The sequence below is a fragment of the Panulirus ornatus genome, chromosome 11 (assembly GCF_036320965.1).
Source record: "Panulirus ornatus isolate Po-2019 chromosome 11, ASM3632096v1, whole genome shotgun sequence".
Taxonomy (NCBI): domain Eukaryota; kingdom Metazoa; phylum Arthropoda; class Malacostraca; order Decapoda; family Palinuridae; genus Panulirus; species Panulirus ornatus.
In genome coordinates this window covers 3,270,431-3,286,332 of record NC_092234.1, presented here as the reverse complement: position 1 = coordinate 3,286,332, position 15,902 = coordinate 3,270,431, and the positions used below count along the sequence as shown (strand labels likewise).

General features: G+C 39.6%; 1 protein-coding gene across 4 annotated transcripts in view; it reads left to right on the top strand.

The window, feature by feature from the left end:
• ClC-c (chloride channel protein 3) overlaps nucleotides 1–15,902 on the top strand; it is a 74,393-nt gene that overhangs the window by 43,254 nt on the left and 15,237 nt on the right. For all 4 annotated transcript variants that reach the window (XM_071666379.1, XM_071666377.1, XM_071666378.1 and 1 more), the window contains 4 exons: nucleotides 2,810–2,918; nucleotides 4,930–5,048; nucleotides 6,738–6,859; nucleotides 7,548–7,758. In XM_071666379.1, the coding sequence (XP_071522480.1) occupies nucleotides 2,810–2,918; nucleotides 4,930–5,048; nucleotides 6,738–6,859; nucleotides 7,548–7,758 (561 nt within the window). The remainder of the gene's footprint in view (nucleotides 1–2,809; nucleotides 2,919–4,929; nucleotides 5,049–6,737; nucleotides 6,860–7,547; nucleotides 7,759–15,902) is intronic.

The window sequence follows — 15,902 nt, the reverse complement described above, 5'->3', positions numbered from 1 at the left end:
TATTCGCCATTCCTGCATTATTGATATAGGTGTTTTTATTATTTTCCAAACAATATTTCCACCCATTCTTATTTCTCTCCCAAAAGAATATGCAATGCATGCAACACGGGTATCTCATGGTGCACGCCTAGTTTTTAAACATACAGCATGACACCGTTTTCAATTTTTGCTACCCTTTATGTTTTGATGGATTTTAAAGCTTTCTTACATTACTTCTCTGTTATGAAAATTATTTATGTAGTAATATTTGTTTTTGCTTCTATATAATTGAAACCTTAAGATTTAATACTTATTTTTTTTCTAACAAAACTTTGTATTATTTATTTTATGATAGTGCAATTGATCATATGAACATACAGCATAGCACTCTTTTATTCTCAGTTTCACCATTTTTTAGCATGTCAAGTGATGATGATAATGTCAGTGAAAAATCTGGATGTATACATGCATTGTAAATATTTCCTCCAGCTCTCCATGGCTGTCCATCTCAGATCAGATCAGGTTGAGCAAGTACTCTGCTGCTAACCAGTGCCCTGTCATGTTGGGGGTCAGGTATATGATAGTGTTGTGCTTTAAGCTTGCTTTAATGTTTAAGATTTCTTTATACAGAATTGCAACTTATTTCATGAATATGTTTTATAATTTCATCAACCTGAATACTTTGTCTACCTTTGTTGGCAACCTATACCAGCTATTAGCTAATCCATGCAAAATAATGGCAGATAAGTGATATTGTCTGTCTCACATTATGCTTTGTGAGCTGTGGATTGTGATGAGGTTGGTCTTAGCAGAACAATCTTTAAACTTTAGGGCTGCTGAACATCAAACTTTCAGCAGTGTTATTGGCTTGCTGTCTTTTTTTATGCACCTTAATTTATTCTTACATCTAGAATGAAGACTGTGCAAATGCATTAACAGTTAAGTATGTGGAAATGTGTAGAAATGGAAGCATTAGAGAATTATTTATCATGCTATACTGGAATTTTGGTCTGCTTAGAGCTAATGTCTTGTCCTTTATAAGCAAAGAAGTTAGGCAGATGATTGAAACTCTGAGACTTCCTGAGCAGAAGCAATTATATGTCAGAGTAATCCTTTATCCAAATTAAAGATATCAAAAGATAATTTGCATAGCATAGTTGGAATTAGGAAAGATATATGGTGTAAAGTCATATGAAAGACACATGGATGAAAGTCTTTTAGGTTGGTATGATCATGTCGAACATATGGCTGTTTTTAGTGAAGATATTAAGCAGTACTAAGAGTAAATGTGAATAAGAGCAAGGTTATTAGGTACAGTAGGGTTGAGGGTCAAGTCAATTGGGAGGTGAGTTTGAATGGAGAAAAACTGGAGGAAGTGAAGTGTTTTAGATATCTGGGAGTGGATCTGGCAGCGGATGGAACCATGGAAGCGGAAGTGGATCATAGGGTGGGGGAGGGGGCGAAAATTCTGGGAGCCTTGAAGAATGTGTGGAAGTCGAGAACATTATCTCGGAAAGCAAAAATGGGTATGTTTGAAGGAATAGTGGTTCCAACAATGTTGTATGGTTGCGAGGCGTGGGCTATGGATAGAGTTGTGCGCAGGAGGATGGATGTGCTGGAAATGAGATGTTTGAGGACAATGTGTGGTGTGAGGTGGTTTGATCGAGTAAGTAACGTAAGGGTAAGAGAGATGTGTGGAAATAAAAAGAGCGTGGTTGAGAGAGCAGAAGAGGGTGTTTTGAAATGGTTTTGGCACATGGAGAGAATGAGTGAGGAAAGATTGACCAAGAGGATATATGTGTCGGAGGTGGAGGGAACGAGGAGAAGAGGGAGACCAAATTGGAGGTGGAAAGATGGAGTGAAAAAGATTTTGTGTGATCGGGGCCTGAACATACAGGAGGGTGAAAGGAGGGCAAGGAATAGAGTGAATTGGAGCGATGTGGTATACCGGGGTTGACGTGCTGTCAGTGGATTGAATCGGGGCATGTGAAGCGTCTGGGGTAAACCATGGAAAGCTGTGTAGGTATGTATATTTTGCGTGTGTGGACGTATGTATATACATGTGTATGGGGGTGGGTTGGGCCATTTCTTTCGTCTGTTTCCTTGCGCTACCTCGCAAACGCGGGAGACAGCGACAAAGCAAAAAAAAAAAAATTAAGCAGTACAGTAGAAGTACAAGGAGGAGAGTTGGACTGTGGAAGACAGGGATGTTTCAGATGAATATGTTATTGGGTTGGCTAGGGATCAGATGCAGAGAAGTATTTTTTGTATGGAGAGGGTACAAATAGAGATACTGGTCTTTACTGATACATCAGCTCCGTGTGTAAAGTGAAAAAGTATTTTTTTGAGTGTGGAAAAGATGTTTCATGGGCTGAAAATGTGTTTAAGTGATGTAGCTTAGATTTTGCATAGCTGATCCACCCTATTAAATTTGAGAATGGAGCGATGATAATTGATAAACAGACAGGCTGATTAGTCTCACATACCACCATCATCAGCTTTAAATGAGCTCATGTATTAGAGTTAAGTTTCCCTGCAACATTGCTAATGCCATTATATCTTTCAGAGATCATCTTTGCTGAAGCTGAATTTAATATAGCATTTTTCTACTTGTTTCTGTCAAAAAAAGATTGTTGCTTGTGCCAAATTTTGTACATAAGAAACAGTGCATTAAATTGATATTTACACAGAAAGATCACAAACCATGATGTTGGTGCCATTTGAGTAAAAAGTCAATGTTATATTACAGATTTTGTTTTGAAATCATTGTTTAAACTGAGATTTTCGTCTTTGTTCAAGTTTTGTGTGTATGTTAAAAATGTACTTACAGTGATTACCATCGAAATTTTACGAGTGCCAACACAGCCATTGAGATTGCAGCAGCAGGTCCAGGAGTTCTTCAAGCAGTATGGCTTCTTGCACTTGCACTTGTCTTCAAGGTCAGGCATCAGGTTCTTTTTTACCTTTTTAACAGTTCCACTTAGTGCTTTTAGGAGGAATGCAACCCTCATATGTTAATATGAATATATGAGCCATTTTTAAGTAGTTTTAAGTACTTTTCAGTAGGTAGTTTTAAGTATTTTTTTCCAATTTCTTTGTCCATTGTGTGTAATACAGCACATAAATTATTTATTCAGTTACTGATTATATCATATTACAGACTTGGTTGTGAATGAGAATACATCCGTGTCCCTCGGTATTTTGGTTTATCCATTTATTACTACCTGTCTGTAATTTTCAAGTTGGAAATAACCTTACTTGTACAGTTTAAAACCCCCATATCTTTAACTTGATGGTCCACCACTAGTTCATACCAACAATTTTGTGTAGTGATTCTTCATTCACCAGGTTTGTATAACATACCTGTCATTTTTTTAAGAAGCTATGATGATCTTTGTCTTATAACTTTAAGGGCAAGGTTCTGCTGGCTTCTTTGGACGTATCATGGAAAAAACTTCCCCATCATACATTTCAGTTATGTAATTACCTGTTTTTACTGTATAGGGAGGGAATTTTACTAGGACCTCTTCTCTTGAGCATTTTTAATTATTTATTATATTTTTTTTATTATACTTTGTCGCTGTCTCCCGCATTTGCGAGGTAGCGATTTTATACAACTTTAATTTTTGTATACTGTCAGCTTTAACCATGTCTTCAGTCATTTATTCCATTTATCCACTATCCTTTCTAGTATACAGATACTTCTTCACATCTTTTTACTACTTTCTAGTTTAACTAGTTTTGTGCTTACTTTCATCTTATGTCCTATGGTTGTTCTATATCTGCATCCCTTGAGCTATTCACTGTTTACATCTTTTTAGAAACTGAAAGGTTGTGATCAGGTCACCCCTCACTCATCTTTCTTCTAGTTGGGCATATTTAATAACACATCTAGCTTTCTATATATGATGTGAACAGCTTTCTAATTCCTTATCCATGAACGTGAATGCTATTCTGATATTTACTTGCCTCCAGTTAAACTCTATATCTGTCAACGCAACCACAGATTAAGCGTACTTTTGTCCATGGCACGTTGGTTACCATTAAAATGATTTTTCCCAAGGTCCACTTGCTTACCCTAACTACAAGGGCTCTGATGATATACAGAAATCCTCTTATGAAAGGATCTTTCATTGTGAAATCCATGCTCTTGTTAAGAAAGTAGATTGTAAAATGACTTGTGCTTAAGGAAATGGGCAGCCTTGAGAAAGCCAAATGATTGGTGAGGATGATATGCCTAGAGCACTTATATGATACAGATGTGAATTAGGGCAAGTGTTTGATTGCTTCTAGTTTGTGTAGAATGTCCTCTCAAAAAGGTGAGCTCCAGAATCAACTGTATCATTGATTTTGTATTCTGAATTGTGCATATTGTTTGTAATGAAATGGGAATAATTTAGGTATTTTAAACCAGTCCTTGAATATACTGTGTATCTTTGATGAGGCTGCATGAGCTGCTGATTTTCCATTTGATCTTTGATTAGTAACAAGCTAGTGCTGATTCAGTAGTACTGTAGTACTACAATGGAACAACCAATTTTAGTAAATTATCAAAATTTTGTCAAGAAGCTGGTCAACATTTGGTATCTCATGGTGCTACTGCTGCTAGCTGGGCCAGTGTAATATCTTTACATAGGAAGCTAAAGATATGCCTAGAAGACCACCTGTTTGCCATTTGAAATTGTACACTTGGACAGTTGTTCTTCAAAAACTGTCTTGTCAGGGACGTGAGGAAGTTGAAAGATGCCGTCTGTTGTTAGCCATAATAATCTTGGTGGACTAGATTACACTGTGTTGATAGCATTCTGATTGTGCATTGTTATTGCTGATGGAGGCCATGGTAATATGTTTAGATATATACTTTGGAAGAACTTTATCCTTGGTTTTCTCTGTTAGAGCCAAGAATTGAGATTTCAGAAACTCAAAATCCATTCTTTTTTAATTGAACAGTGTGTTGTTACGGTGTTCACGTTTGGAATAAAGGTGCCCTGTGGTCTCTTCATTCCTTCCCTAGCCATGGGTGCCATCATTGGGCGTCTAGTGGGCATTGGTATGGAGCAGCTAGCTTAGTGAGTATACCATCTTCCTCAGGAAATTTTGTGTGAATTAGAGTTATGGATTTGCTTTTGACATATTTTTAAGTTAATTGATAATGTCATCAAAGGTATGATCTGTTTCATGTTTTTGTATGTTTCTATATTTGTACCATGTATTTACCACATGAATATCACTTTGAAAGTTTTGTTCTAGGTGTGATATCTTGAGTGCCACATCTATGTAAATCCAGTATTTATTTCAACTCATCATGGCAGTTGTTTTAAGGTTGCCTATCTATTGTCTTTATAGTTAATTCCATTTATCTCAGTATCTCAGTCATTTTGGTAGTTTTATCCAGGGATTGGCACTGTAGGTTTAGTCATTATAGTCATTTCATGTGTATATCTCCAAGGTACTGATAGCTATATCCTAGGTTAGACTCCTTTTGTGTTGTCTTTACAGTAATCCTGTTTAAGCCTGCATCATGTTAGTATGATAGTTTTGCCAATTGTTCAATGCCTGTTTACCCTCTGTCATAGTTGTAATATTATATCCAAGTTGCTGTGAGAGTTTTGTTTGGTAAATGACTTATTGTATGTTGCCTCTGTAGTAACCAACCTTGTGTTTATATCTTCCTGAAGGTACTGTGGGTAAACCTTTCATTTTTTGTGGTTAGGAGTGGAAAAATGAATACAGGAGAAAAGAAGATTAAAGAGAAAATAAGAAATGAAAATGTGAAGAATGTGCTTAGGGATAGAATTGAAGCAGTATGAAGTGAAGTTGAGGTAATACTGAGGCACTTGAAGCATGCATTAATGAAGGTTGCTACAGAGGAGTGTGGGAGGGTAAGAAAAGGTTGTGGAAAGAGAGGAACAGCATGATGGATTAAAGATTTAAGGAAGGTGGCTAATAAGAAGAGAGTTTGGAAGAAGGTTAATCATAGGAATTAACAATGTTGGATTAGATTTTATAATGTAGTGTTGAATATGAATAAAAGGAAAACAACAAAGCACCTGTGAAATTCAGAATGAATGAAGATCTATGAGAGAAAGTTGTGCTGTTTTGCAAGATGATAAATGGGTTCAGAAGGAAGGTTTGTATGGAAAATGAGGGTATACTAGTTATGTATGGGAGATTGCTTGTGATACCAGATGAAGTTGAGAGGTTACTGTACTTTAGAGAACTGATTAGGATGATGGTATGAATTATTGATAGTGGAACTAGTATTAGAGGTCAGGAGAGTGTGGAATAACTATTGGGAAAAAAAAGACATTGCAAAGAAGCTGAAAACATTGAAGCACCTAGAAGAAAAAAAAGACATGCAAGGGATTATTTAGGATTAATAAGGTGGGAAAATTATAAACTTAATTGAAGCTATGGTATTTGGGAGAGGTCAGAATAATAAAAAGTTGGATGTGGAATGTAAGAAGTTGTAGTAAAAAGAATTACTGAAGTTTTATGATTTAGTGAGGTGAGTGGTAGAAAATCTTAGGGAGATGTTTCAGATGGAGCAGTGGAAGTGAGAGTAGCTTTGTTAGTGGTATATCTTTGAAAATTATGTAGGGAGGGTAGTGCATGGGCCTTTGTGTTATATATTGGAAAATAGTGATTTATGACAAAGAACAAAAGACATGCTTTTAAAGGTACTTTTGAATGATTATTTTGTTGTCTAAGGAGTGATCTGTATTGTTGCAATGTTTGATGATGACTTATCTTTACAGTCACAAACAGGAGTGGGCAGTGTTTGCTGGGGAATGCAGCACAGGAGAGAACTGCATCACTCCAGGCCTTTATGCTATGGTTGGGGCTGCTGCTGTCCTTGGGGGAGTCACTCGCATGACTGGTAATAATTACATTATCATTTGCCTTGATGTAGATTTTAACTTACATAATTGTTTCTACTTCAACATTAGTTTATTTCTGTAAACATGACTTTAATTTTGTAAATGAATTTTAGTAACATGATATCTTCCCCATGAATTGCATATGACTTCACAGTTTATTAGTTAATTTCAGTAAGGGCACCAGTGTTTCATATTTAGATGTTTTTTATTGATAATTTTCTTTTAAGAATGATAGTATATAAGGTTAATTTTTTTTCTTGAACTTATTGATGAAATACTCTATTAAACATTTTGTCATTTTTTTAAGTTATGACAGCATAATAAAGTATGGTTTACCTAAAGAAATCTTTAAAGTTTTTATGTGAATTTGGAAGTGTGGACTGGAAATACTCCCCATGTGTTTAATTATTTTCCAAAAGTAGTAGGAATAGAAGAAGCTGAAGTAGAATTTTTCTCAAAGGCTCAGTTATATGTATGCAGTTGTTTTGTGATCAAAATGTTATATCTTACTTAATGCAGTTCCCTGTCATGAGTGAGTGTAATTTAATGTTTACCTAAAGAACTGAAATGTGTTGATCATTAAGGACAGTATCCATGCAATTTTCTTTGCACTTGAGAACTTTGCTGAGTGCATTTATGATTTTATGTCTCTGAAAGTAGAATCTACTTCATGATTATTTGTTATAGTGTCACTGGTGGTGATCATGTTTGAGCTGACTGGAGGTGTGCGCTACATTGTACCTCTGATGGCAGCAGTCATGGCAAGCAAGTGGATTGGGGATGCATTTGGTCGTGAGGGTATCTATGATGCCCACATCATACTTAATGGATACCCTTTCCTAGAGTCCAAAGAAGAGTTCAGCCACACAACTCTAGCACATGATGTCATGAAGCCTGGGTGAGTTGTTATCAGACAAACTGTTGTCCTGCAAGCTGTTCTGGAAGTCTTTTTTTCTTATACAACTGTAGTTGAAAGGGCAAATCAATAATTTCTTTTATCATACATTTCTATCAATCTGGAGGATTGATAGAAAAACTGGAGGAAGTGAAGTGTTTTAGATATTTGGAAGTGGATTTAGCAGCAGATGGAACCATGGAAGCCGAAATGAGTCACAGGATGGGGGAAGAGGCAAAGGTTCTGGGAATGTTGAAGAATGTGTGGAAAATGAGAGCGTTATCTGGAGAGCAAAATTGGGTATGTTTGAAGGAATAGCGGTTCCAACTATGTTATATGGTTGCGAGGCATGGGCTATAGATAAGGTTGTGGAGAGGAGGGTGGATGCACTGCAAATGAGATGTTTGAGGACAATATGTGGTGTGAGGTGGTTTGATCCAGTAAGTAATGAAAGGGTAAGAGAGATGTGTGATGAGAAAAAGAGTGTGGTTGAAAGAGCAGAAAAGGGTGTATTGAAATGGTTTGGTCCCATGGAGAGAATGAGTGAGGAAAGATTGACAAAGAGGATATATGTGTCAGAGGTAGAAGGAACGAGGAGAAGTGGGAGACCAAATTAGAGGTGGAAGGTTGGAGTGAAAAAGATTTTGAGTGCTCGGGGCCTGAACATGCAGGAGGGTTAAAGGTTTGCAAGGAATAGAGTGAATTGGAACGATGCAATATACTGGAGTTGATGTGCTGTCAATGGATTGAACCAGGGGATGTGAAGCATCTGGGGCAAACTATGGAAAGTTTTGTGGAGCCTGAATGTGGAAAGGGAGGTGTGGTTTTGGTGCATAACACATGACAGCTAGAGACTGAGTGTTAACGAATGTGGCCTTTGTTGTCTTTTCCTAGTGCTACCTTGCGCGCGCGTGGGGGGAGGGGGGGTGCCATATCGTGTGGCAGGGTGGCGATGGGAATGGATGAAGGCAGCAAGTATGAATATGTACATGTGTATGTATGTATGTATATGTCTGTGTATGTATATGTATGTATACGTTGAAATGTATAGGTATGTATATGTGGGTGTGTGGGCGTGTATGTATATACATGTGTATGTGGGTGGGTTGGGCCATTCTTTTGTCCGTTTCCCTGCGCTACCTCGCTAACGCAGGAGACAGCGACAAAGTATGATAAATAAATAATAAATATTCTATCAGTCTATCTGTATCTTAAGCACCTGTTCCTTCCTGGCAATTCCTGAAGGGGGTGGCCATGGCAGTAGAGTATCCATAATTAGTGAACTCCAGTGCAGTCTCTTTGCCTTTGGTGCCTCACCATAAAAGGTCACTGGCAGAGAGCACCTCTATTGCAGTGTATGCAGAGGCCCCTACCTAATGTTCCTAGTGACTACTACTACCTAATGCTCCAGCTTAATGTTCCGACAGACTACTACCTAATGCTCCAGCTTAATGTTCGTACTGATTACTGCTACCTAATGCTCCAGCCTATTGTTTGTACCGATTACTACTACTTAATGCTCAAGCTAAATGTTTCTACCTACAACTTTTACCTAATGCTCCTACCTAAATGTTCTTACCTACTACTTCTGTCTATTGCTCTTACCATTTTGCCAAAAGATAATGCTGTTGCATAGTGCTAACAACAGGATAATTTAGTAACAAAGAATTAGCTGTGTGAGTTAAGTACTGTCAGATCTTATTTGCAACAAGGAGAGATTGTATGTTTGTGGACAGAATGCCAGTAGTCCATGTGTGGGTTAGGCAGAAAGAAAAGACAACTACCTGGGTCAGAGGAGTTCAACTTGACAACCACTGAAGTGGTGGCTTACTAAACTATCAAACATTTTTATAGAAAAATTAGTTGACTGACTTCTATAGCAAAAAAGTATCATGAATGGCTGGGAAAGAGGGCAGCTAGTGAGGCAGAGGCAGACATATGTCTGCAAAACACATTTTCTGTCCCTCATGAATTTTAGGAGCTAATGCACACTTAAGGTTTATTGTGGTTACAAGCATATGATAGCTTCAGGGTGAAATCATCATGCATCTGGTCACTGAGACTAGTGTTTCTGACTGTGTGAGCCCCAACAACCTTCCTTAGTGTGCTTCTGGCTGTCTTGAGGGGAAGATGTTATTTCTTTACTCCTCCTGGCTTCCACTCCATTTTGGGAGTTCTGCTTCTGGGTGCTGTATTTCTTTCACCTTTGCTTCAAGATGGTTAGCTCTTATCTTTCTTAGGAGGTGAAAACCCAAATCCTCTCCTTGAAGCAAGAGAATGTGGGTGCATCTGAGATTTCTAGGTGCACTGGCAGCTCAGACCTTACAAATAGGTGGCTACTTCCTGCAGTATTTCATCAGTGCTTTACCTCATTCATGAGATCAAGACCCATTGGACCCCAAAAATGGACATAGAATACTTCAGTAACCTTGTGCATTCCATGCCCAGAGATCTGCAGATGGTAGCCAAGGCCAAAGGATAGAGAAAGTACTGAATTGTAAGTGTGACATCGCCTTTGAAAATGTACAGGCAGGTGGACAAGGGTTTTTGCAGACACTATATGACAGTACATGGTTATTGAAAGAACAGAAATACCCTCTTTCTTTTATATTCATGTGTTGCAGCTTTTGCACTTTTTGTTCAGGTTTCTATAACTTTCACCTTTACCCTGTATATATATATATATATATATATATATATATATATATATATATATATATATATAAATATATATATATATATATATATATATATATATATATATATATATATATATATATATATATATATATATCTTTTTTCTTTTTATTCTCCCTAAAATTTACTGATAGTCTCTCACCCCATCTCTCATTTGCCCTTTTTTTCACCTCTTGCACCTTTCTCTTGACCTCCTGTCTCTTTCTTTTATACTTCTCCCACTCAATTGCATTTTTTCCCTGCAAAAATCGTCCAAATGCCTCTCTCTTCTCTTTCACTAATACTCTTACTTCTTCATCCCACCACTCACTACCCTTTCTAAACAGCCCACCTCCCACTCTTCTCATGCCACAAGCATCTTTTGCGCAATCCATCACTGATTCCCTAAATACATCCCATTCCTCCCCCACTCCCCTTACTTCCATTGTTCTCACCTTTTTCCATTCTGTACACAGTCTCTCCTGGTACTTCCCCACACAGGTCTCCTTCCCAAGCTCACTTACTCTCACCACCTTCTTCACCCCAACATTCACTCCTCTTTTCTGAAAACCCATACTAATCTTCACCTTAGCCTCCACAAGATAATGATCAGACATCCCTCCAGTCGCACCTCTCAGCACATTAACATCCAAAAGTCTCTCTTTCGCGCGCCTGTCAATTAACACGTAATCCAATAACGCTCTCTGGCCATCTCTCCTACTTACATAAGTATACTTATGTATATCTCGCTTTTTAAACCAGGTATTCCCAATCATCAGTCCTTTTTCAGCACATAAATCTACAAGCTCTTCACCATTTCCATTTACAACACTGAACACCCCATGCATACCAATTATTCCCTCAACTGCCACATTACTCACCTTTGCATTCAAATCACCCATCACTATAACCCGGTCTCGTGCATCAAAACCGCTAACACACTCATTTAGCTGCTCCCAAAACACTTGCCTCTCATGATCTTTCTTCTCATGCCCAGGTGCATATGCACCAATAATCACCCACCTCTCTCCATCAACTTTCAGTTTTACCCATATTAATCGAGAATTTACTTTCTTGCATTCTATCACATACTCCCACAACTCCTGTTTCAGGAGTATTGCTACTCCTTCCCTTGCTCTTGTCCTCTCACTAACCCCTGACTTCACTCCCCAGACATTTCCAAACCACTCTTCCCCTTTACCCTTGAGCTTCGTTTCACTCAGAGCCAAAACATCCAGGTTCCTTTCCTCAAACATACTACCTATCTCTCCTTTTTTCACATCTTGGTTATTTAATGTATGTATGACTCATGGTGAGGTGCCTGAGGATTGGCGGAATGCGTGCATAGTGCCATTGTACAAAGGCAAAGGGGATAAGAGTGAGTGCTCAAATTACAGAGGTATAAGTTTGTTGAGTATTCCTGGTAAATTATATGGGAGGGTATTGATCGAGAGGGTGAAGGCATGTACAGAGCATCAGATTGGGGAAGAGCAGTGCGGTTTCAGAAGTGGTAGAGGATGTGTGGATCAGGTGTTTGCTTTGAAGAATGTATGTGAGAAATACTTAGAAAAGCAAATGGATTTGTATGTAGCATTTATGGATCTGGAGAAGGCATATGATAGAGTTGATAGAGATGCTCTGTGGAAGGTATTAAGAATATATGGTGTGGGAGGCAAGTTGTTAGAAGCAGTGAAAAGTTTTTATCGAGGATGTAAGGCATGTGTACGTGTAGGAAGAGAGGAAAGTGATTGGTTCTCAGTGAATGTAGGTTTGCGGCAGGGGTGTGTGATGTCTCCATGGTTGTTTAATTTGTTTATGGATGGGGTTGTAAGGGAGGTAAATGCAAGAGTCCTGGAAAGAGGGGCAAGTATGAAGTCTGTTGGGGATGAGAGAGCTTGGGAAGTGAGTCAGTTGTTGTTCGCTGATGATACAGCGCTGGTGGCTGATTCATGTGAGAAACTGCAGAAGCTGGTGACTGAGTTTGGTAAAGTGTGTGGAAGAAGAAAGTTGAGAGTAAATGTGAATAAGAGCAAGGTTATTAGGTACAGTAGGGGTGAGGGTCAAGTCAATTGGGAGGTGAGTTTGAATGGAGAAAAACTGGAGGAAGTGAAGTGTTTTAGATATCTGGGAGTGGATCTGTCAGCGGATGGAACCATGGAAGCGGAAGTGGATCATAGGGTGGGGGAGGGGGCGAAAATTTTGGGAGCCTTGAAAAATGTGTGGAAGTCGAGAACATTATCTCGGAAAGCGAAAATGGGTATGTTTGAGGGAATAGTGGTTCCAACAATGTTGTATGGTTGCGAGGCGTGGGCTATGGATAGAGATGTGCGCAGGAGGATGGATGTGCTGGAAATGAGATGTTTGAGGACAATGTGTGGTGTGAGGTGGTTTGATCGAGTAAGTAACGTAAGGGTAAGAGAGATGTGTGGAAATAAAAAGAGCGTGGTTGAGAGAGCAGAAGAGGGTGTTTTGAAATGGTTTGGGCACATGGAGAGAATGAGTGAGGAGAGATTGACCAAGAGGATATATGTGTCGGAGGTGGAGGGAACGAGGAGAAGAGGGAGACCAAATTGGAGGTGGAAAGATGGAGTGAAAAAGATTTTGTGTGATCGGGGCCTGAACATGCAGGAGGGTGAAAGGAGGGCAAGGAATAGAGTGAATTGGAGTCATGTGGTATACAGGGGTTGACGTGCTGTCAGTGGATTGAATCAAGGCATGTGAAGCGTCTGGGGTAAACCATGGAAAGCTGTGTAGGTATGTATATTTGCGTGTGTGGACGTGTGTATGTACATGTGTATGGGGGGGGGGGGTTGGGCCATTTCTTTCGTCTGTTTCCTTGCGCTACCTCGCAAACGCGGGAGACAGCGACAAAGTATAAAAAAAAAAAAAAAAAAAAAAAAAAAAATTATTTTTTTATTATACTTTGTCGCTGTCTCCCGCGTTTGCGAGGTAGCGCAAGGAAACAGACGAAAGAAATGGCCCAACCCCCCCCCCATACACATGTATATACATACGTCCACACACGCAAATATACCTACACAGCTTTCCATGGTTTACCCCAGACGCTTCACATGCCTTGATTCACTCCACTGACAGCACGTCAACCCCAGTATACCACATCGCTCCAATTCACTCTATTCCTTGCCCTCCTTTCACCCTCCTGCATGTTCAGGCCCCTATCACACAAAATCTTTTTCACTCCATCTTTCCACCTCCAATTTGGTCTCCCTCTTCTCCTCGTTCCCTCCACCTCCGACACATATATCCTCTTGGTCAATCTTTCCTCACTCATTCTCTCCATGTGCCCAAACCACTTCAAAACACCCTCTTCTGCTCTCTCAACCACGCTCTTTTTATTTCCACACATCTCTCTTACCCTTACGTTACTCACTCGATCAAACCACCTCACACCACACATTGTCCTCAAACATCTCATTTCCAGCACATCCATCCTCCTGCGCACAACTCTATCCATAGCCCACGCCTCGCAACCATACAACATTGTTGGAACCACTATTCCTTCAAACATACCCATTTTTGCTTTCCAAGATAATGTTCTCGACTTCCACACATTCTTCAAGGCCCCCAGAATTTTCGCCCCCTCCCCCACCCTATGATCCACTTCCGCTTCCATGGTTCCATCCGCTGCCAGATCCACTCCCAGATATCTAAAACACTTCACTTCCTCCAGTTTTTCTCCATTCAAACTCACCTCCCAATTGACTTGACCCTCAACCCTACTGTACCTAATAACCTTGCTCTTATTCACATTTACTATTAACTTTCTTCTTCCACACACTTTACCAAACTCAGTCACCAGCTTCTGCAGTTTCTCACATGAATCAGCCACCAGCGCTGTATCATCAGCGAACAACAACTGACTCACTTCCCAAGCTCTCTCATCCCCAACAGACTTCATACTTGCCCCTCTTTCCAAAACTCTTGCATTTACCTCCCTAACAACCCCATCCATAAACAAATTAAACAACCATGGAGACATCACACACCCCTGCCGCAAACCTACATTCACTGAGAAGCAATCACTTTCCTCTCTTCCTACACGTACACATGCCTTACATCCTCGATAAAAACTTTTCACTGCTTCTAACAACTTTCCTCCCACACCATATATTCTTAATACCTTCCACAGAGCATCTCTATCAACTCTATCATATGCCTTCTCCAGATCCATAAATGCTACATACAAATCCATTTGCTTTTCTAAGTATTTCTCACATACATTCTTCAAAGCAAACACCTGATCCACACATCCTCTACCACTTCTGAAACCACACTGCTCTTCCCCAATCTGATGCTCTGTACATGCCTTCACCCTCTCAATCAATACCCTCCCATATAATTTACCAGGAATACTCAACAAACTTATACCTCTGTAATTTGAGCACTCACTCTTATCCCCTTTGCCTTTGTACAATGGCACTATGCACGCATTCCGCCAGTCCTCAGGCACCTTACCATGAGTCATACATACATTAAATAACCTTACCAACCAGTCAACAATACAGTCACCCCCTTTTTTAATAAATTCCACTGCAATACCATCCAAACCTGCTGCCTTGCCGGCTTTCATCTTCCGCAAAGCTTTCCCTACCTCTTCTCTGTTTACCAAATCATTTTCCCTAACCCTCTCACTTTGCACACCACCTCGACCAAAACACCCTATATCTGCCACTCTATCATCAAACACATTCAACAAACCTTCAAAATACTCACTCCATCTCCTTCTCACATCACCCCTACTTGTTATCACCTCCCCATTTACGCCCTTCACTGAAGTTCCCATTTGCTCCCTTGTCTTACGCACTTTATTTACCTCCTTCCAGAACATCTTTTTATTCTCCCTAAAATTTAATGATACTCTCTCACCCCAACTCTCATTTGCCCTTTTTTTCACCTCTTGCACCTTTCTCTTGACCTCCTGTCTCTTTCTTTTATACATCTCCCACTCAATTGCATTTTTTCCCTGCAAAAATCGTCCAAATGCCTCTCTCTTCTCTTTCACTAATACTCTTACTTCTTCATCCCACCACTCACTACCCTTTCTAATCAACCCACCTCCCACTCTTCTCATGCCACAAGCATCCTTTGCGCAATCCATCACTGATTCCCTAAATACATCCCATTCCTCCCCCACTCCCCTTACCTCCATTGTTCTCACCTTTTTCCATTCTGTACTCAGTCTCTCCTGGTACTTCCTCACACAGGTCTCCTTCCCAAGCTCACTTACTCTCACCACCCTCTTCACCCCAACATTCACTCTTCTTTTCTGAAAACCCATACAAATTTTCACCTTAGCCTCCACAAGATAATGATCAGACATCCCTCCAGTTGCACCTCTCAGCACATTAACATCCAAAAGTCTCTCTTTCGCACGCCTGTCAATTAACACGTAATCCAATAACGCTCTCTGGCCATCTCTCCTACTTACATAAGTATACTTATGTATATCT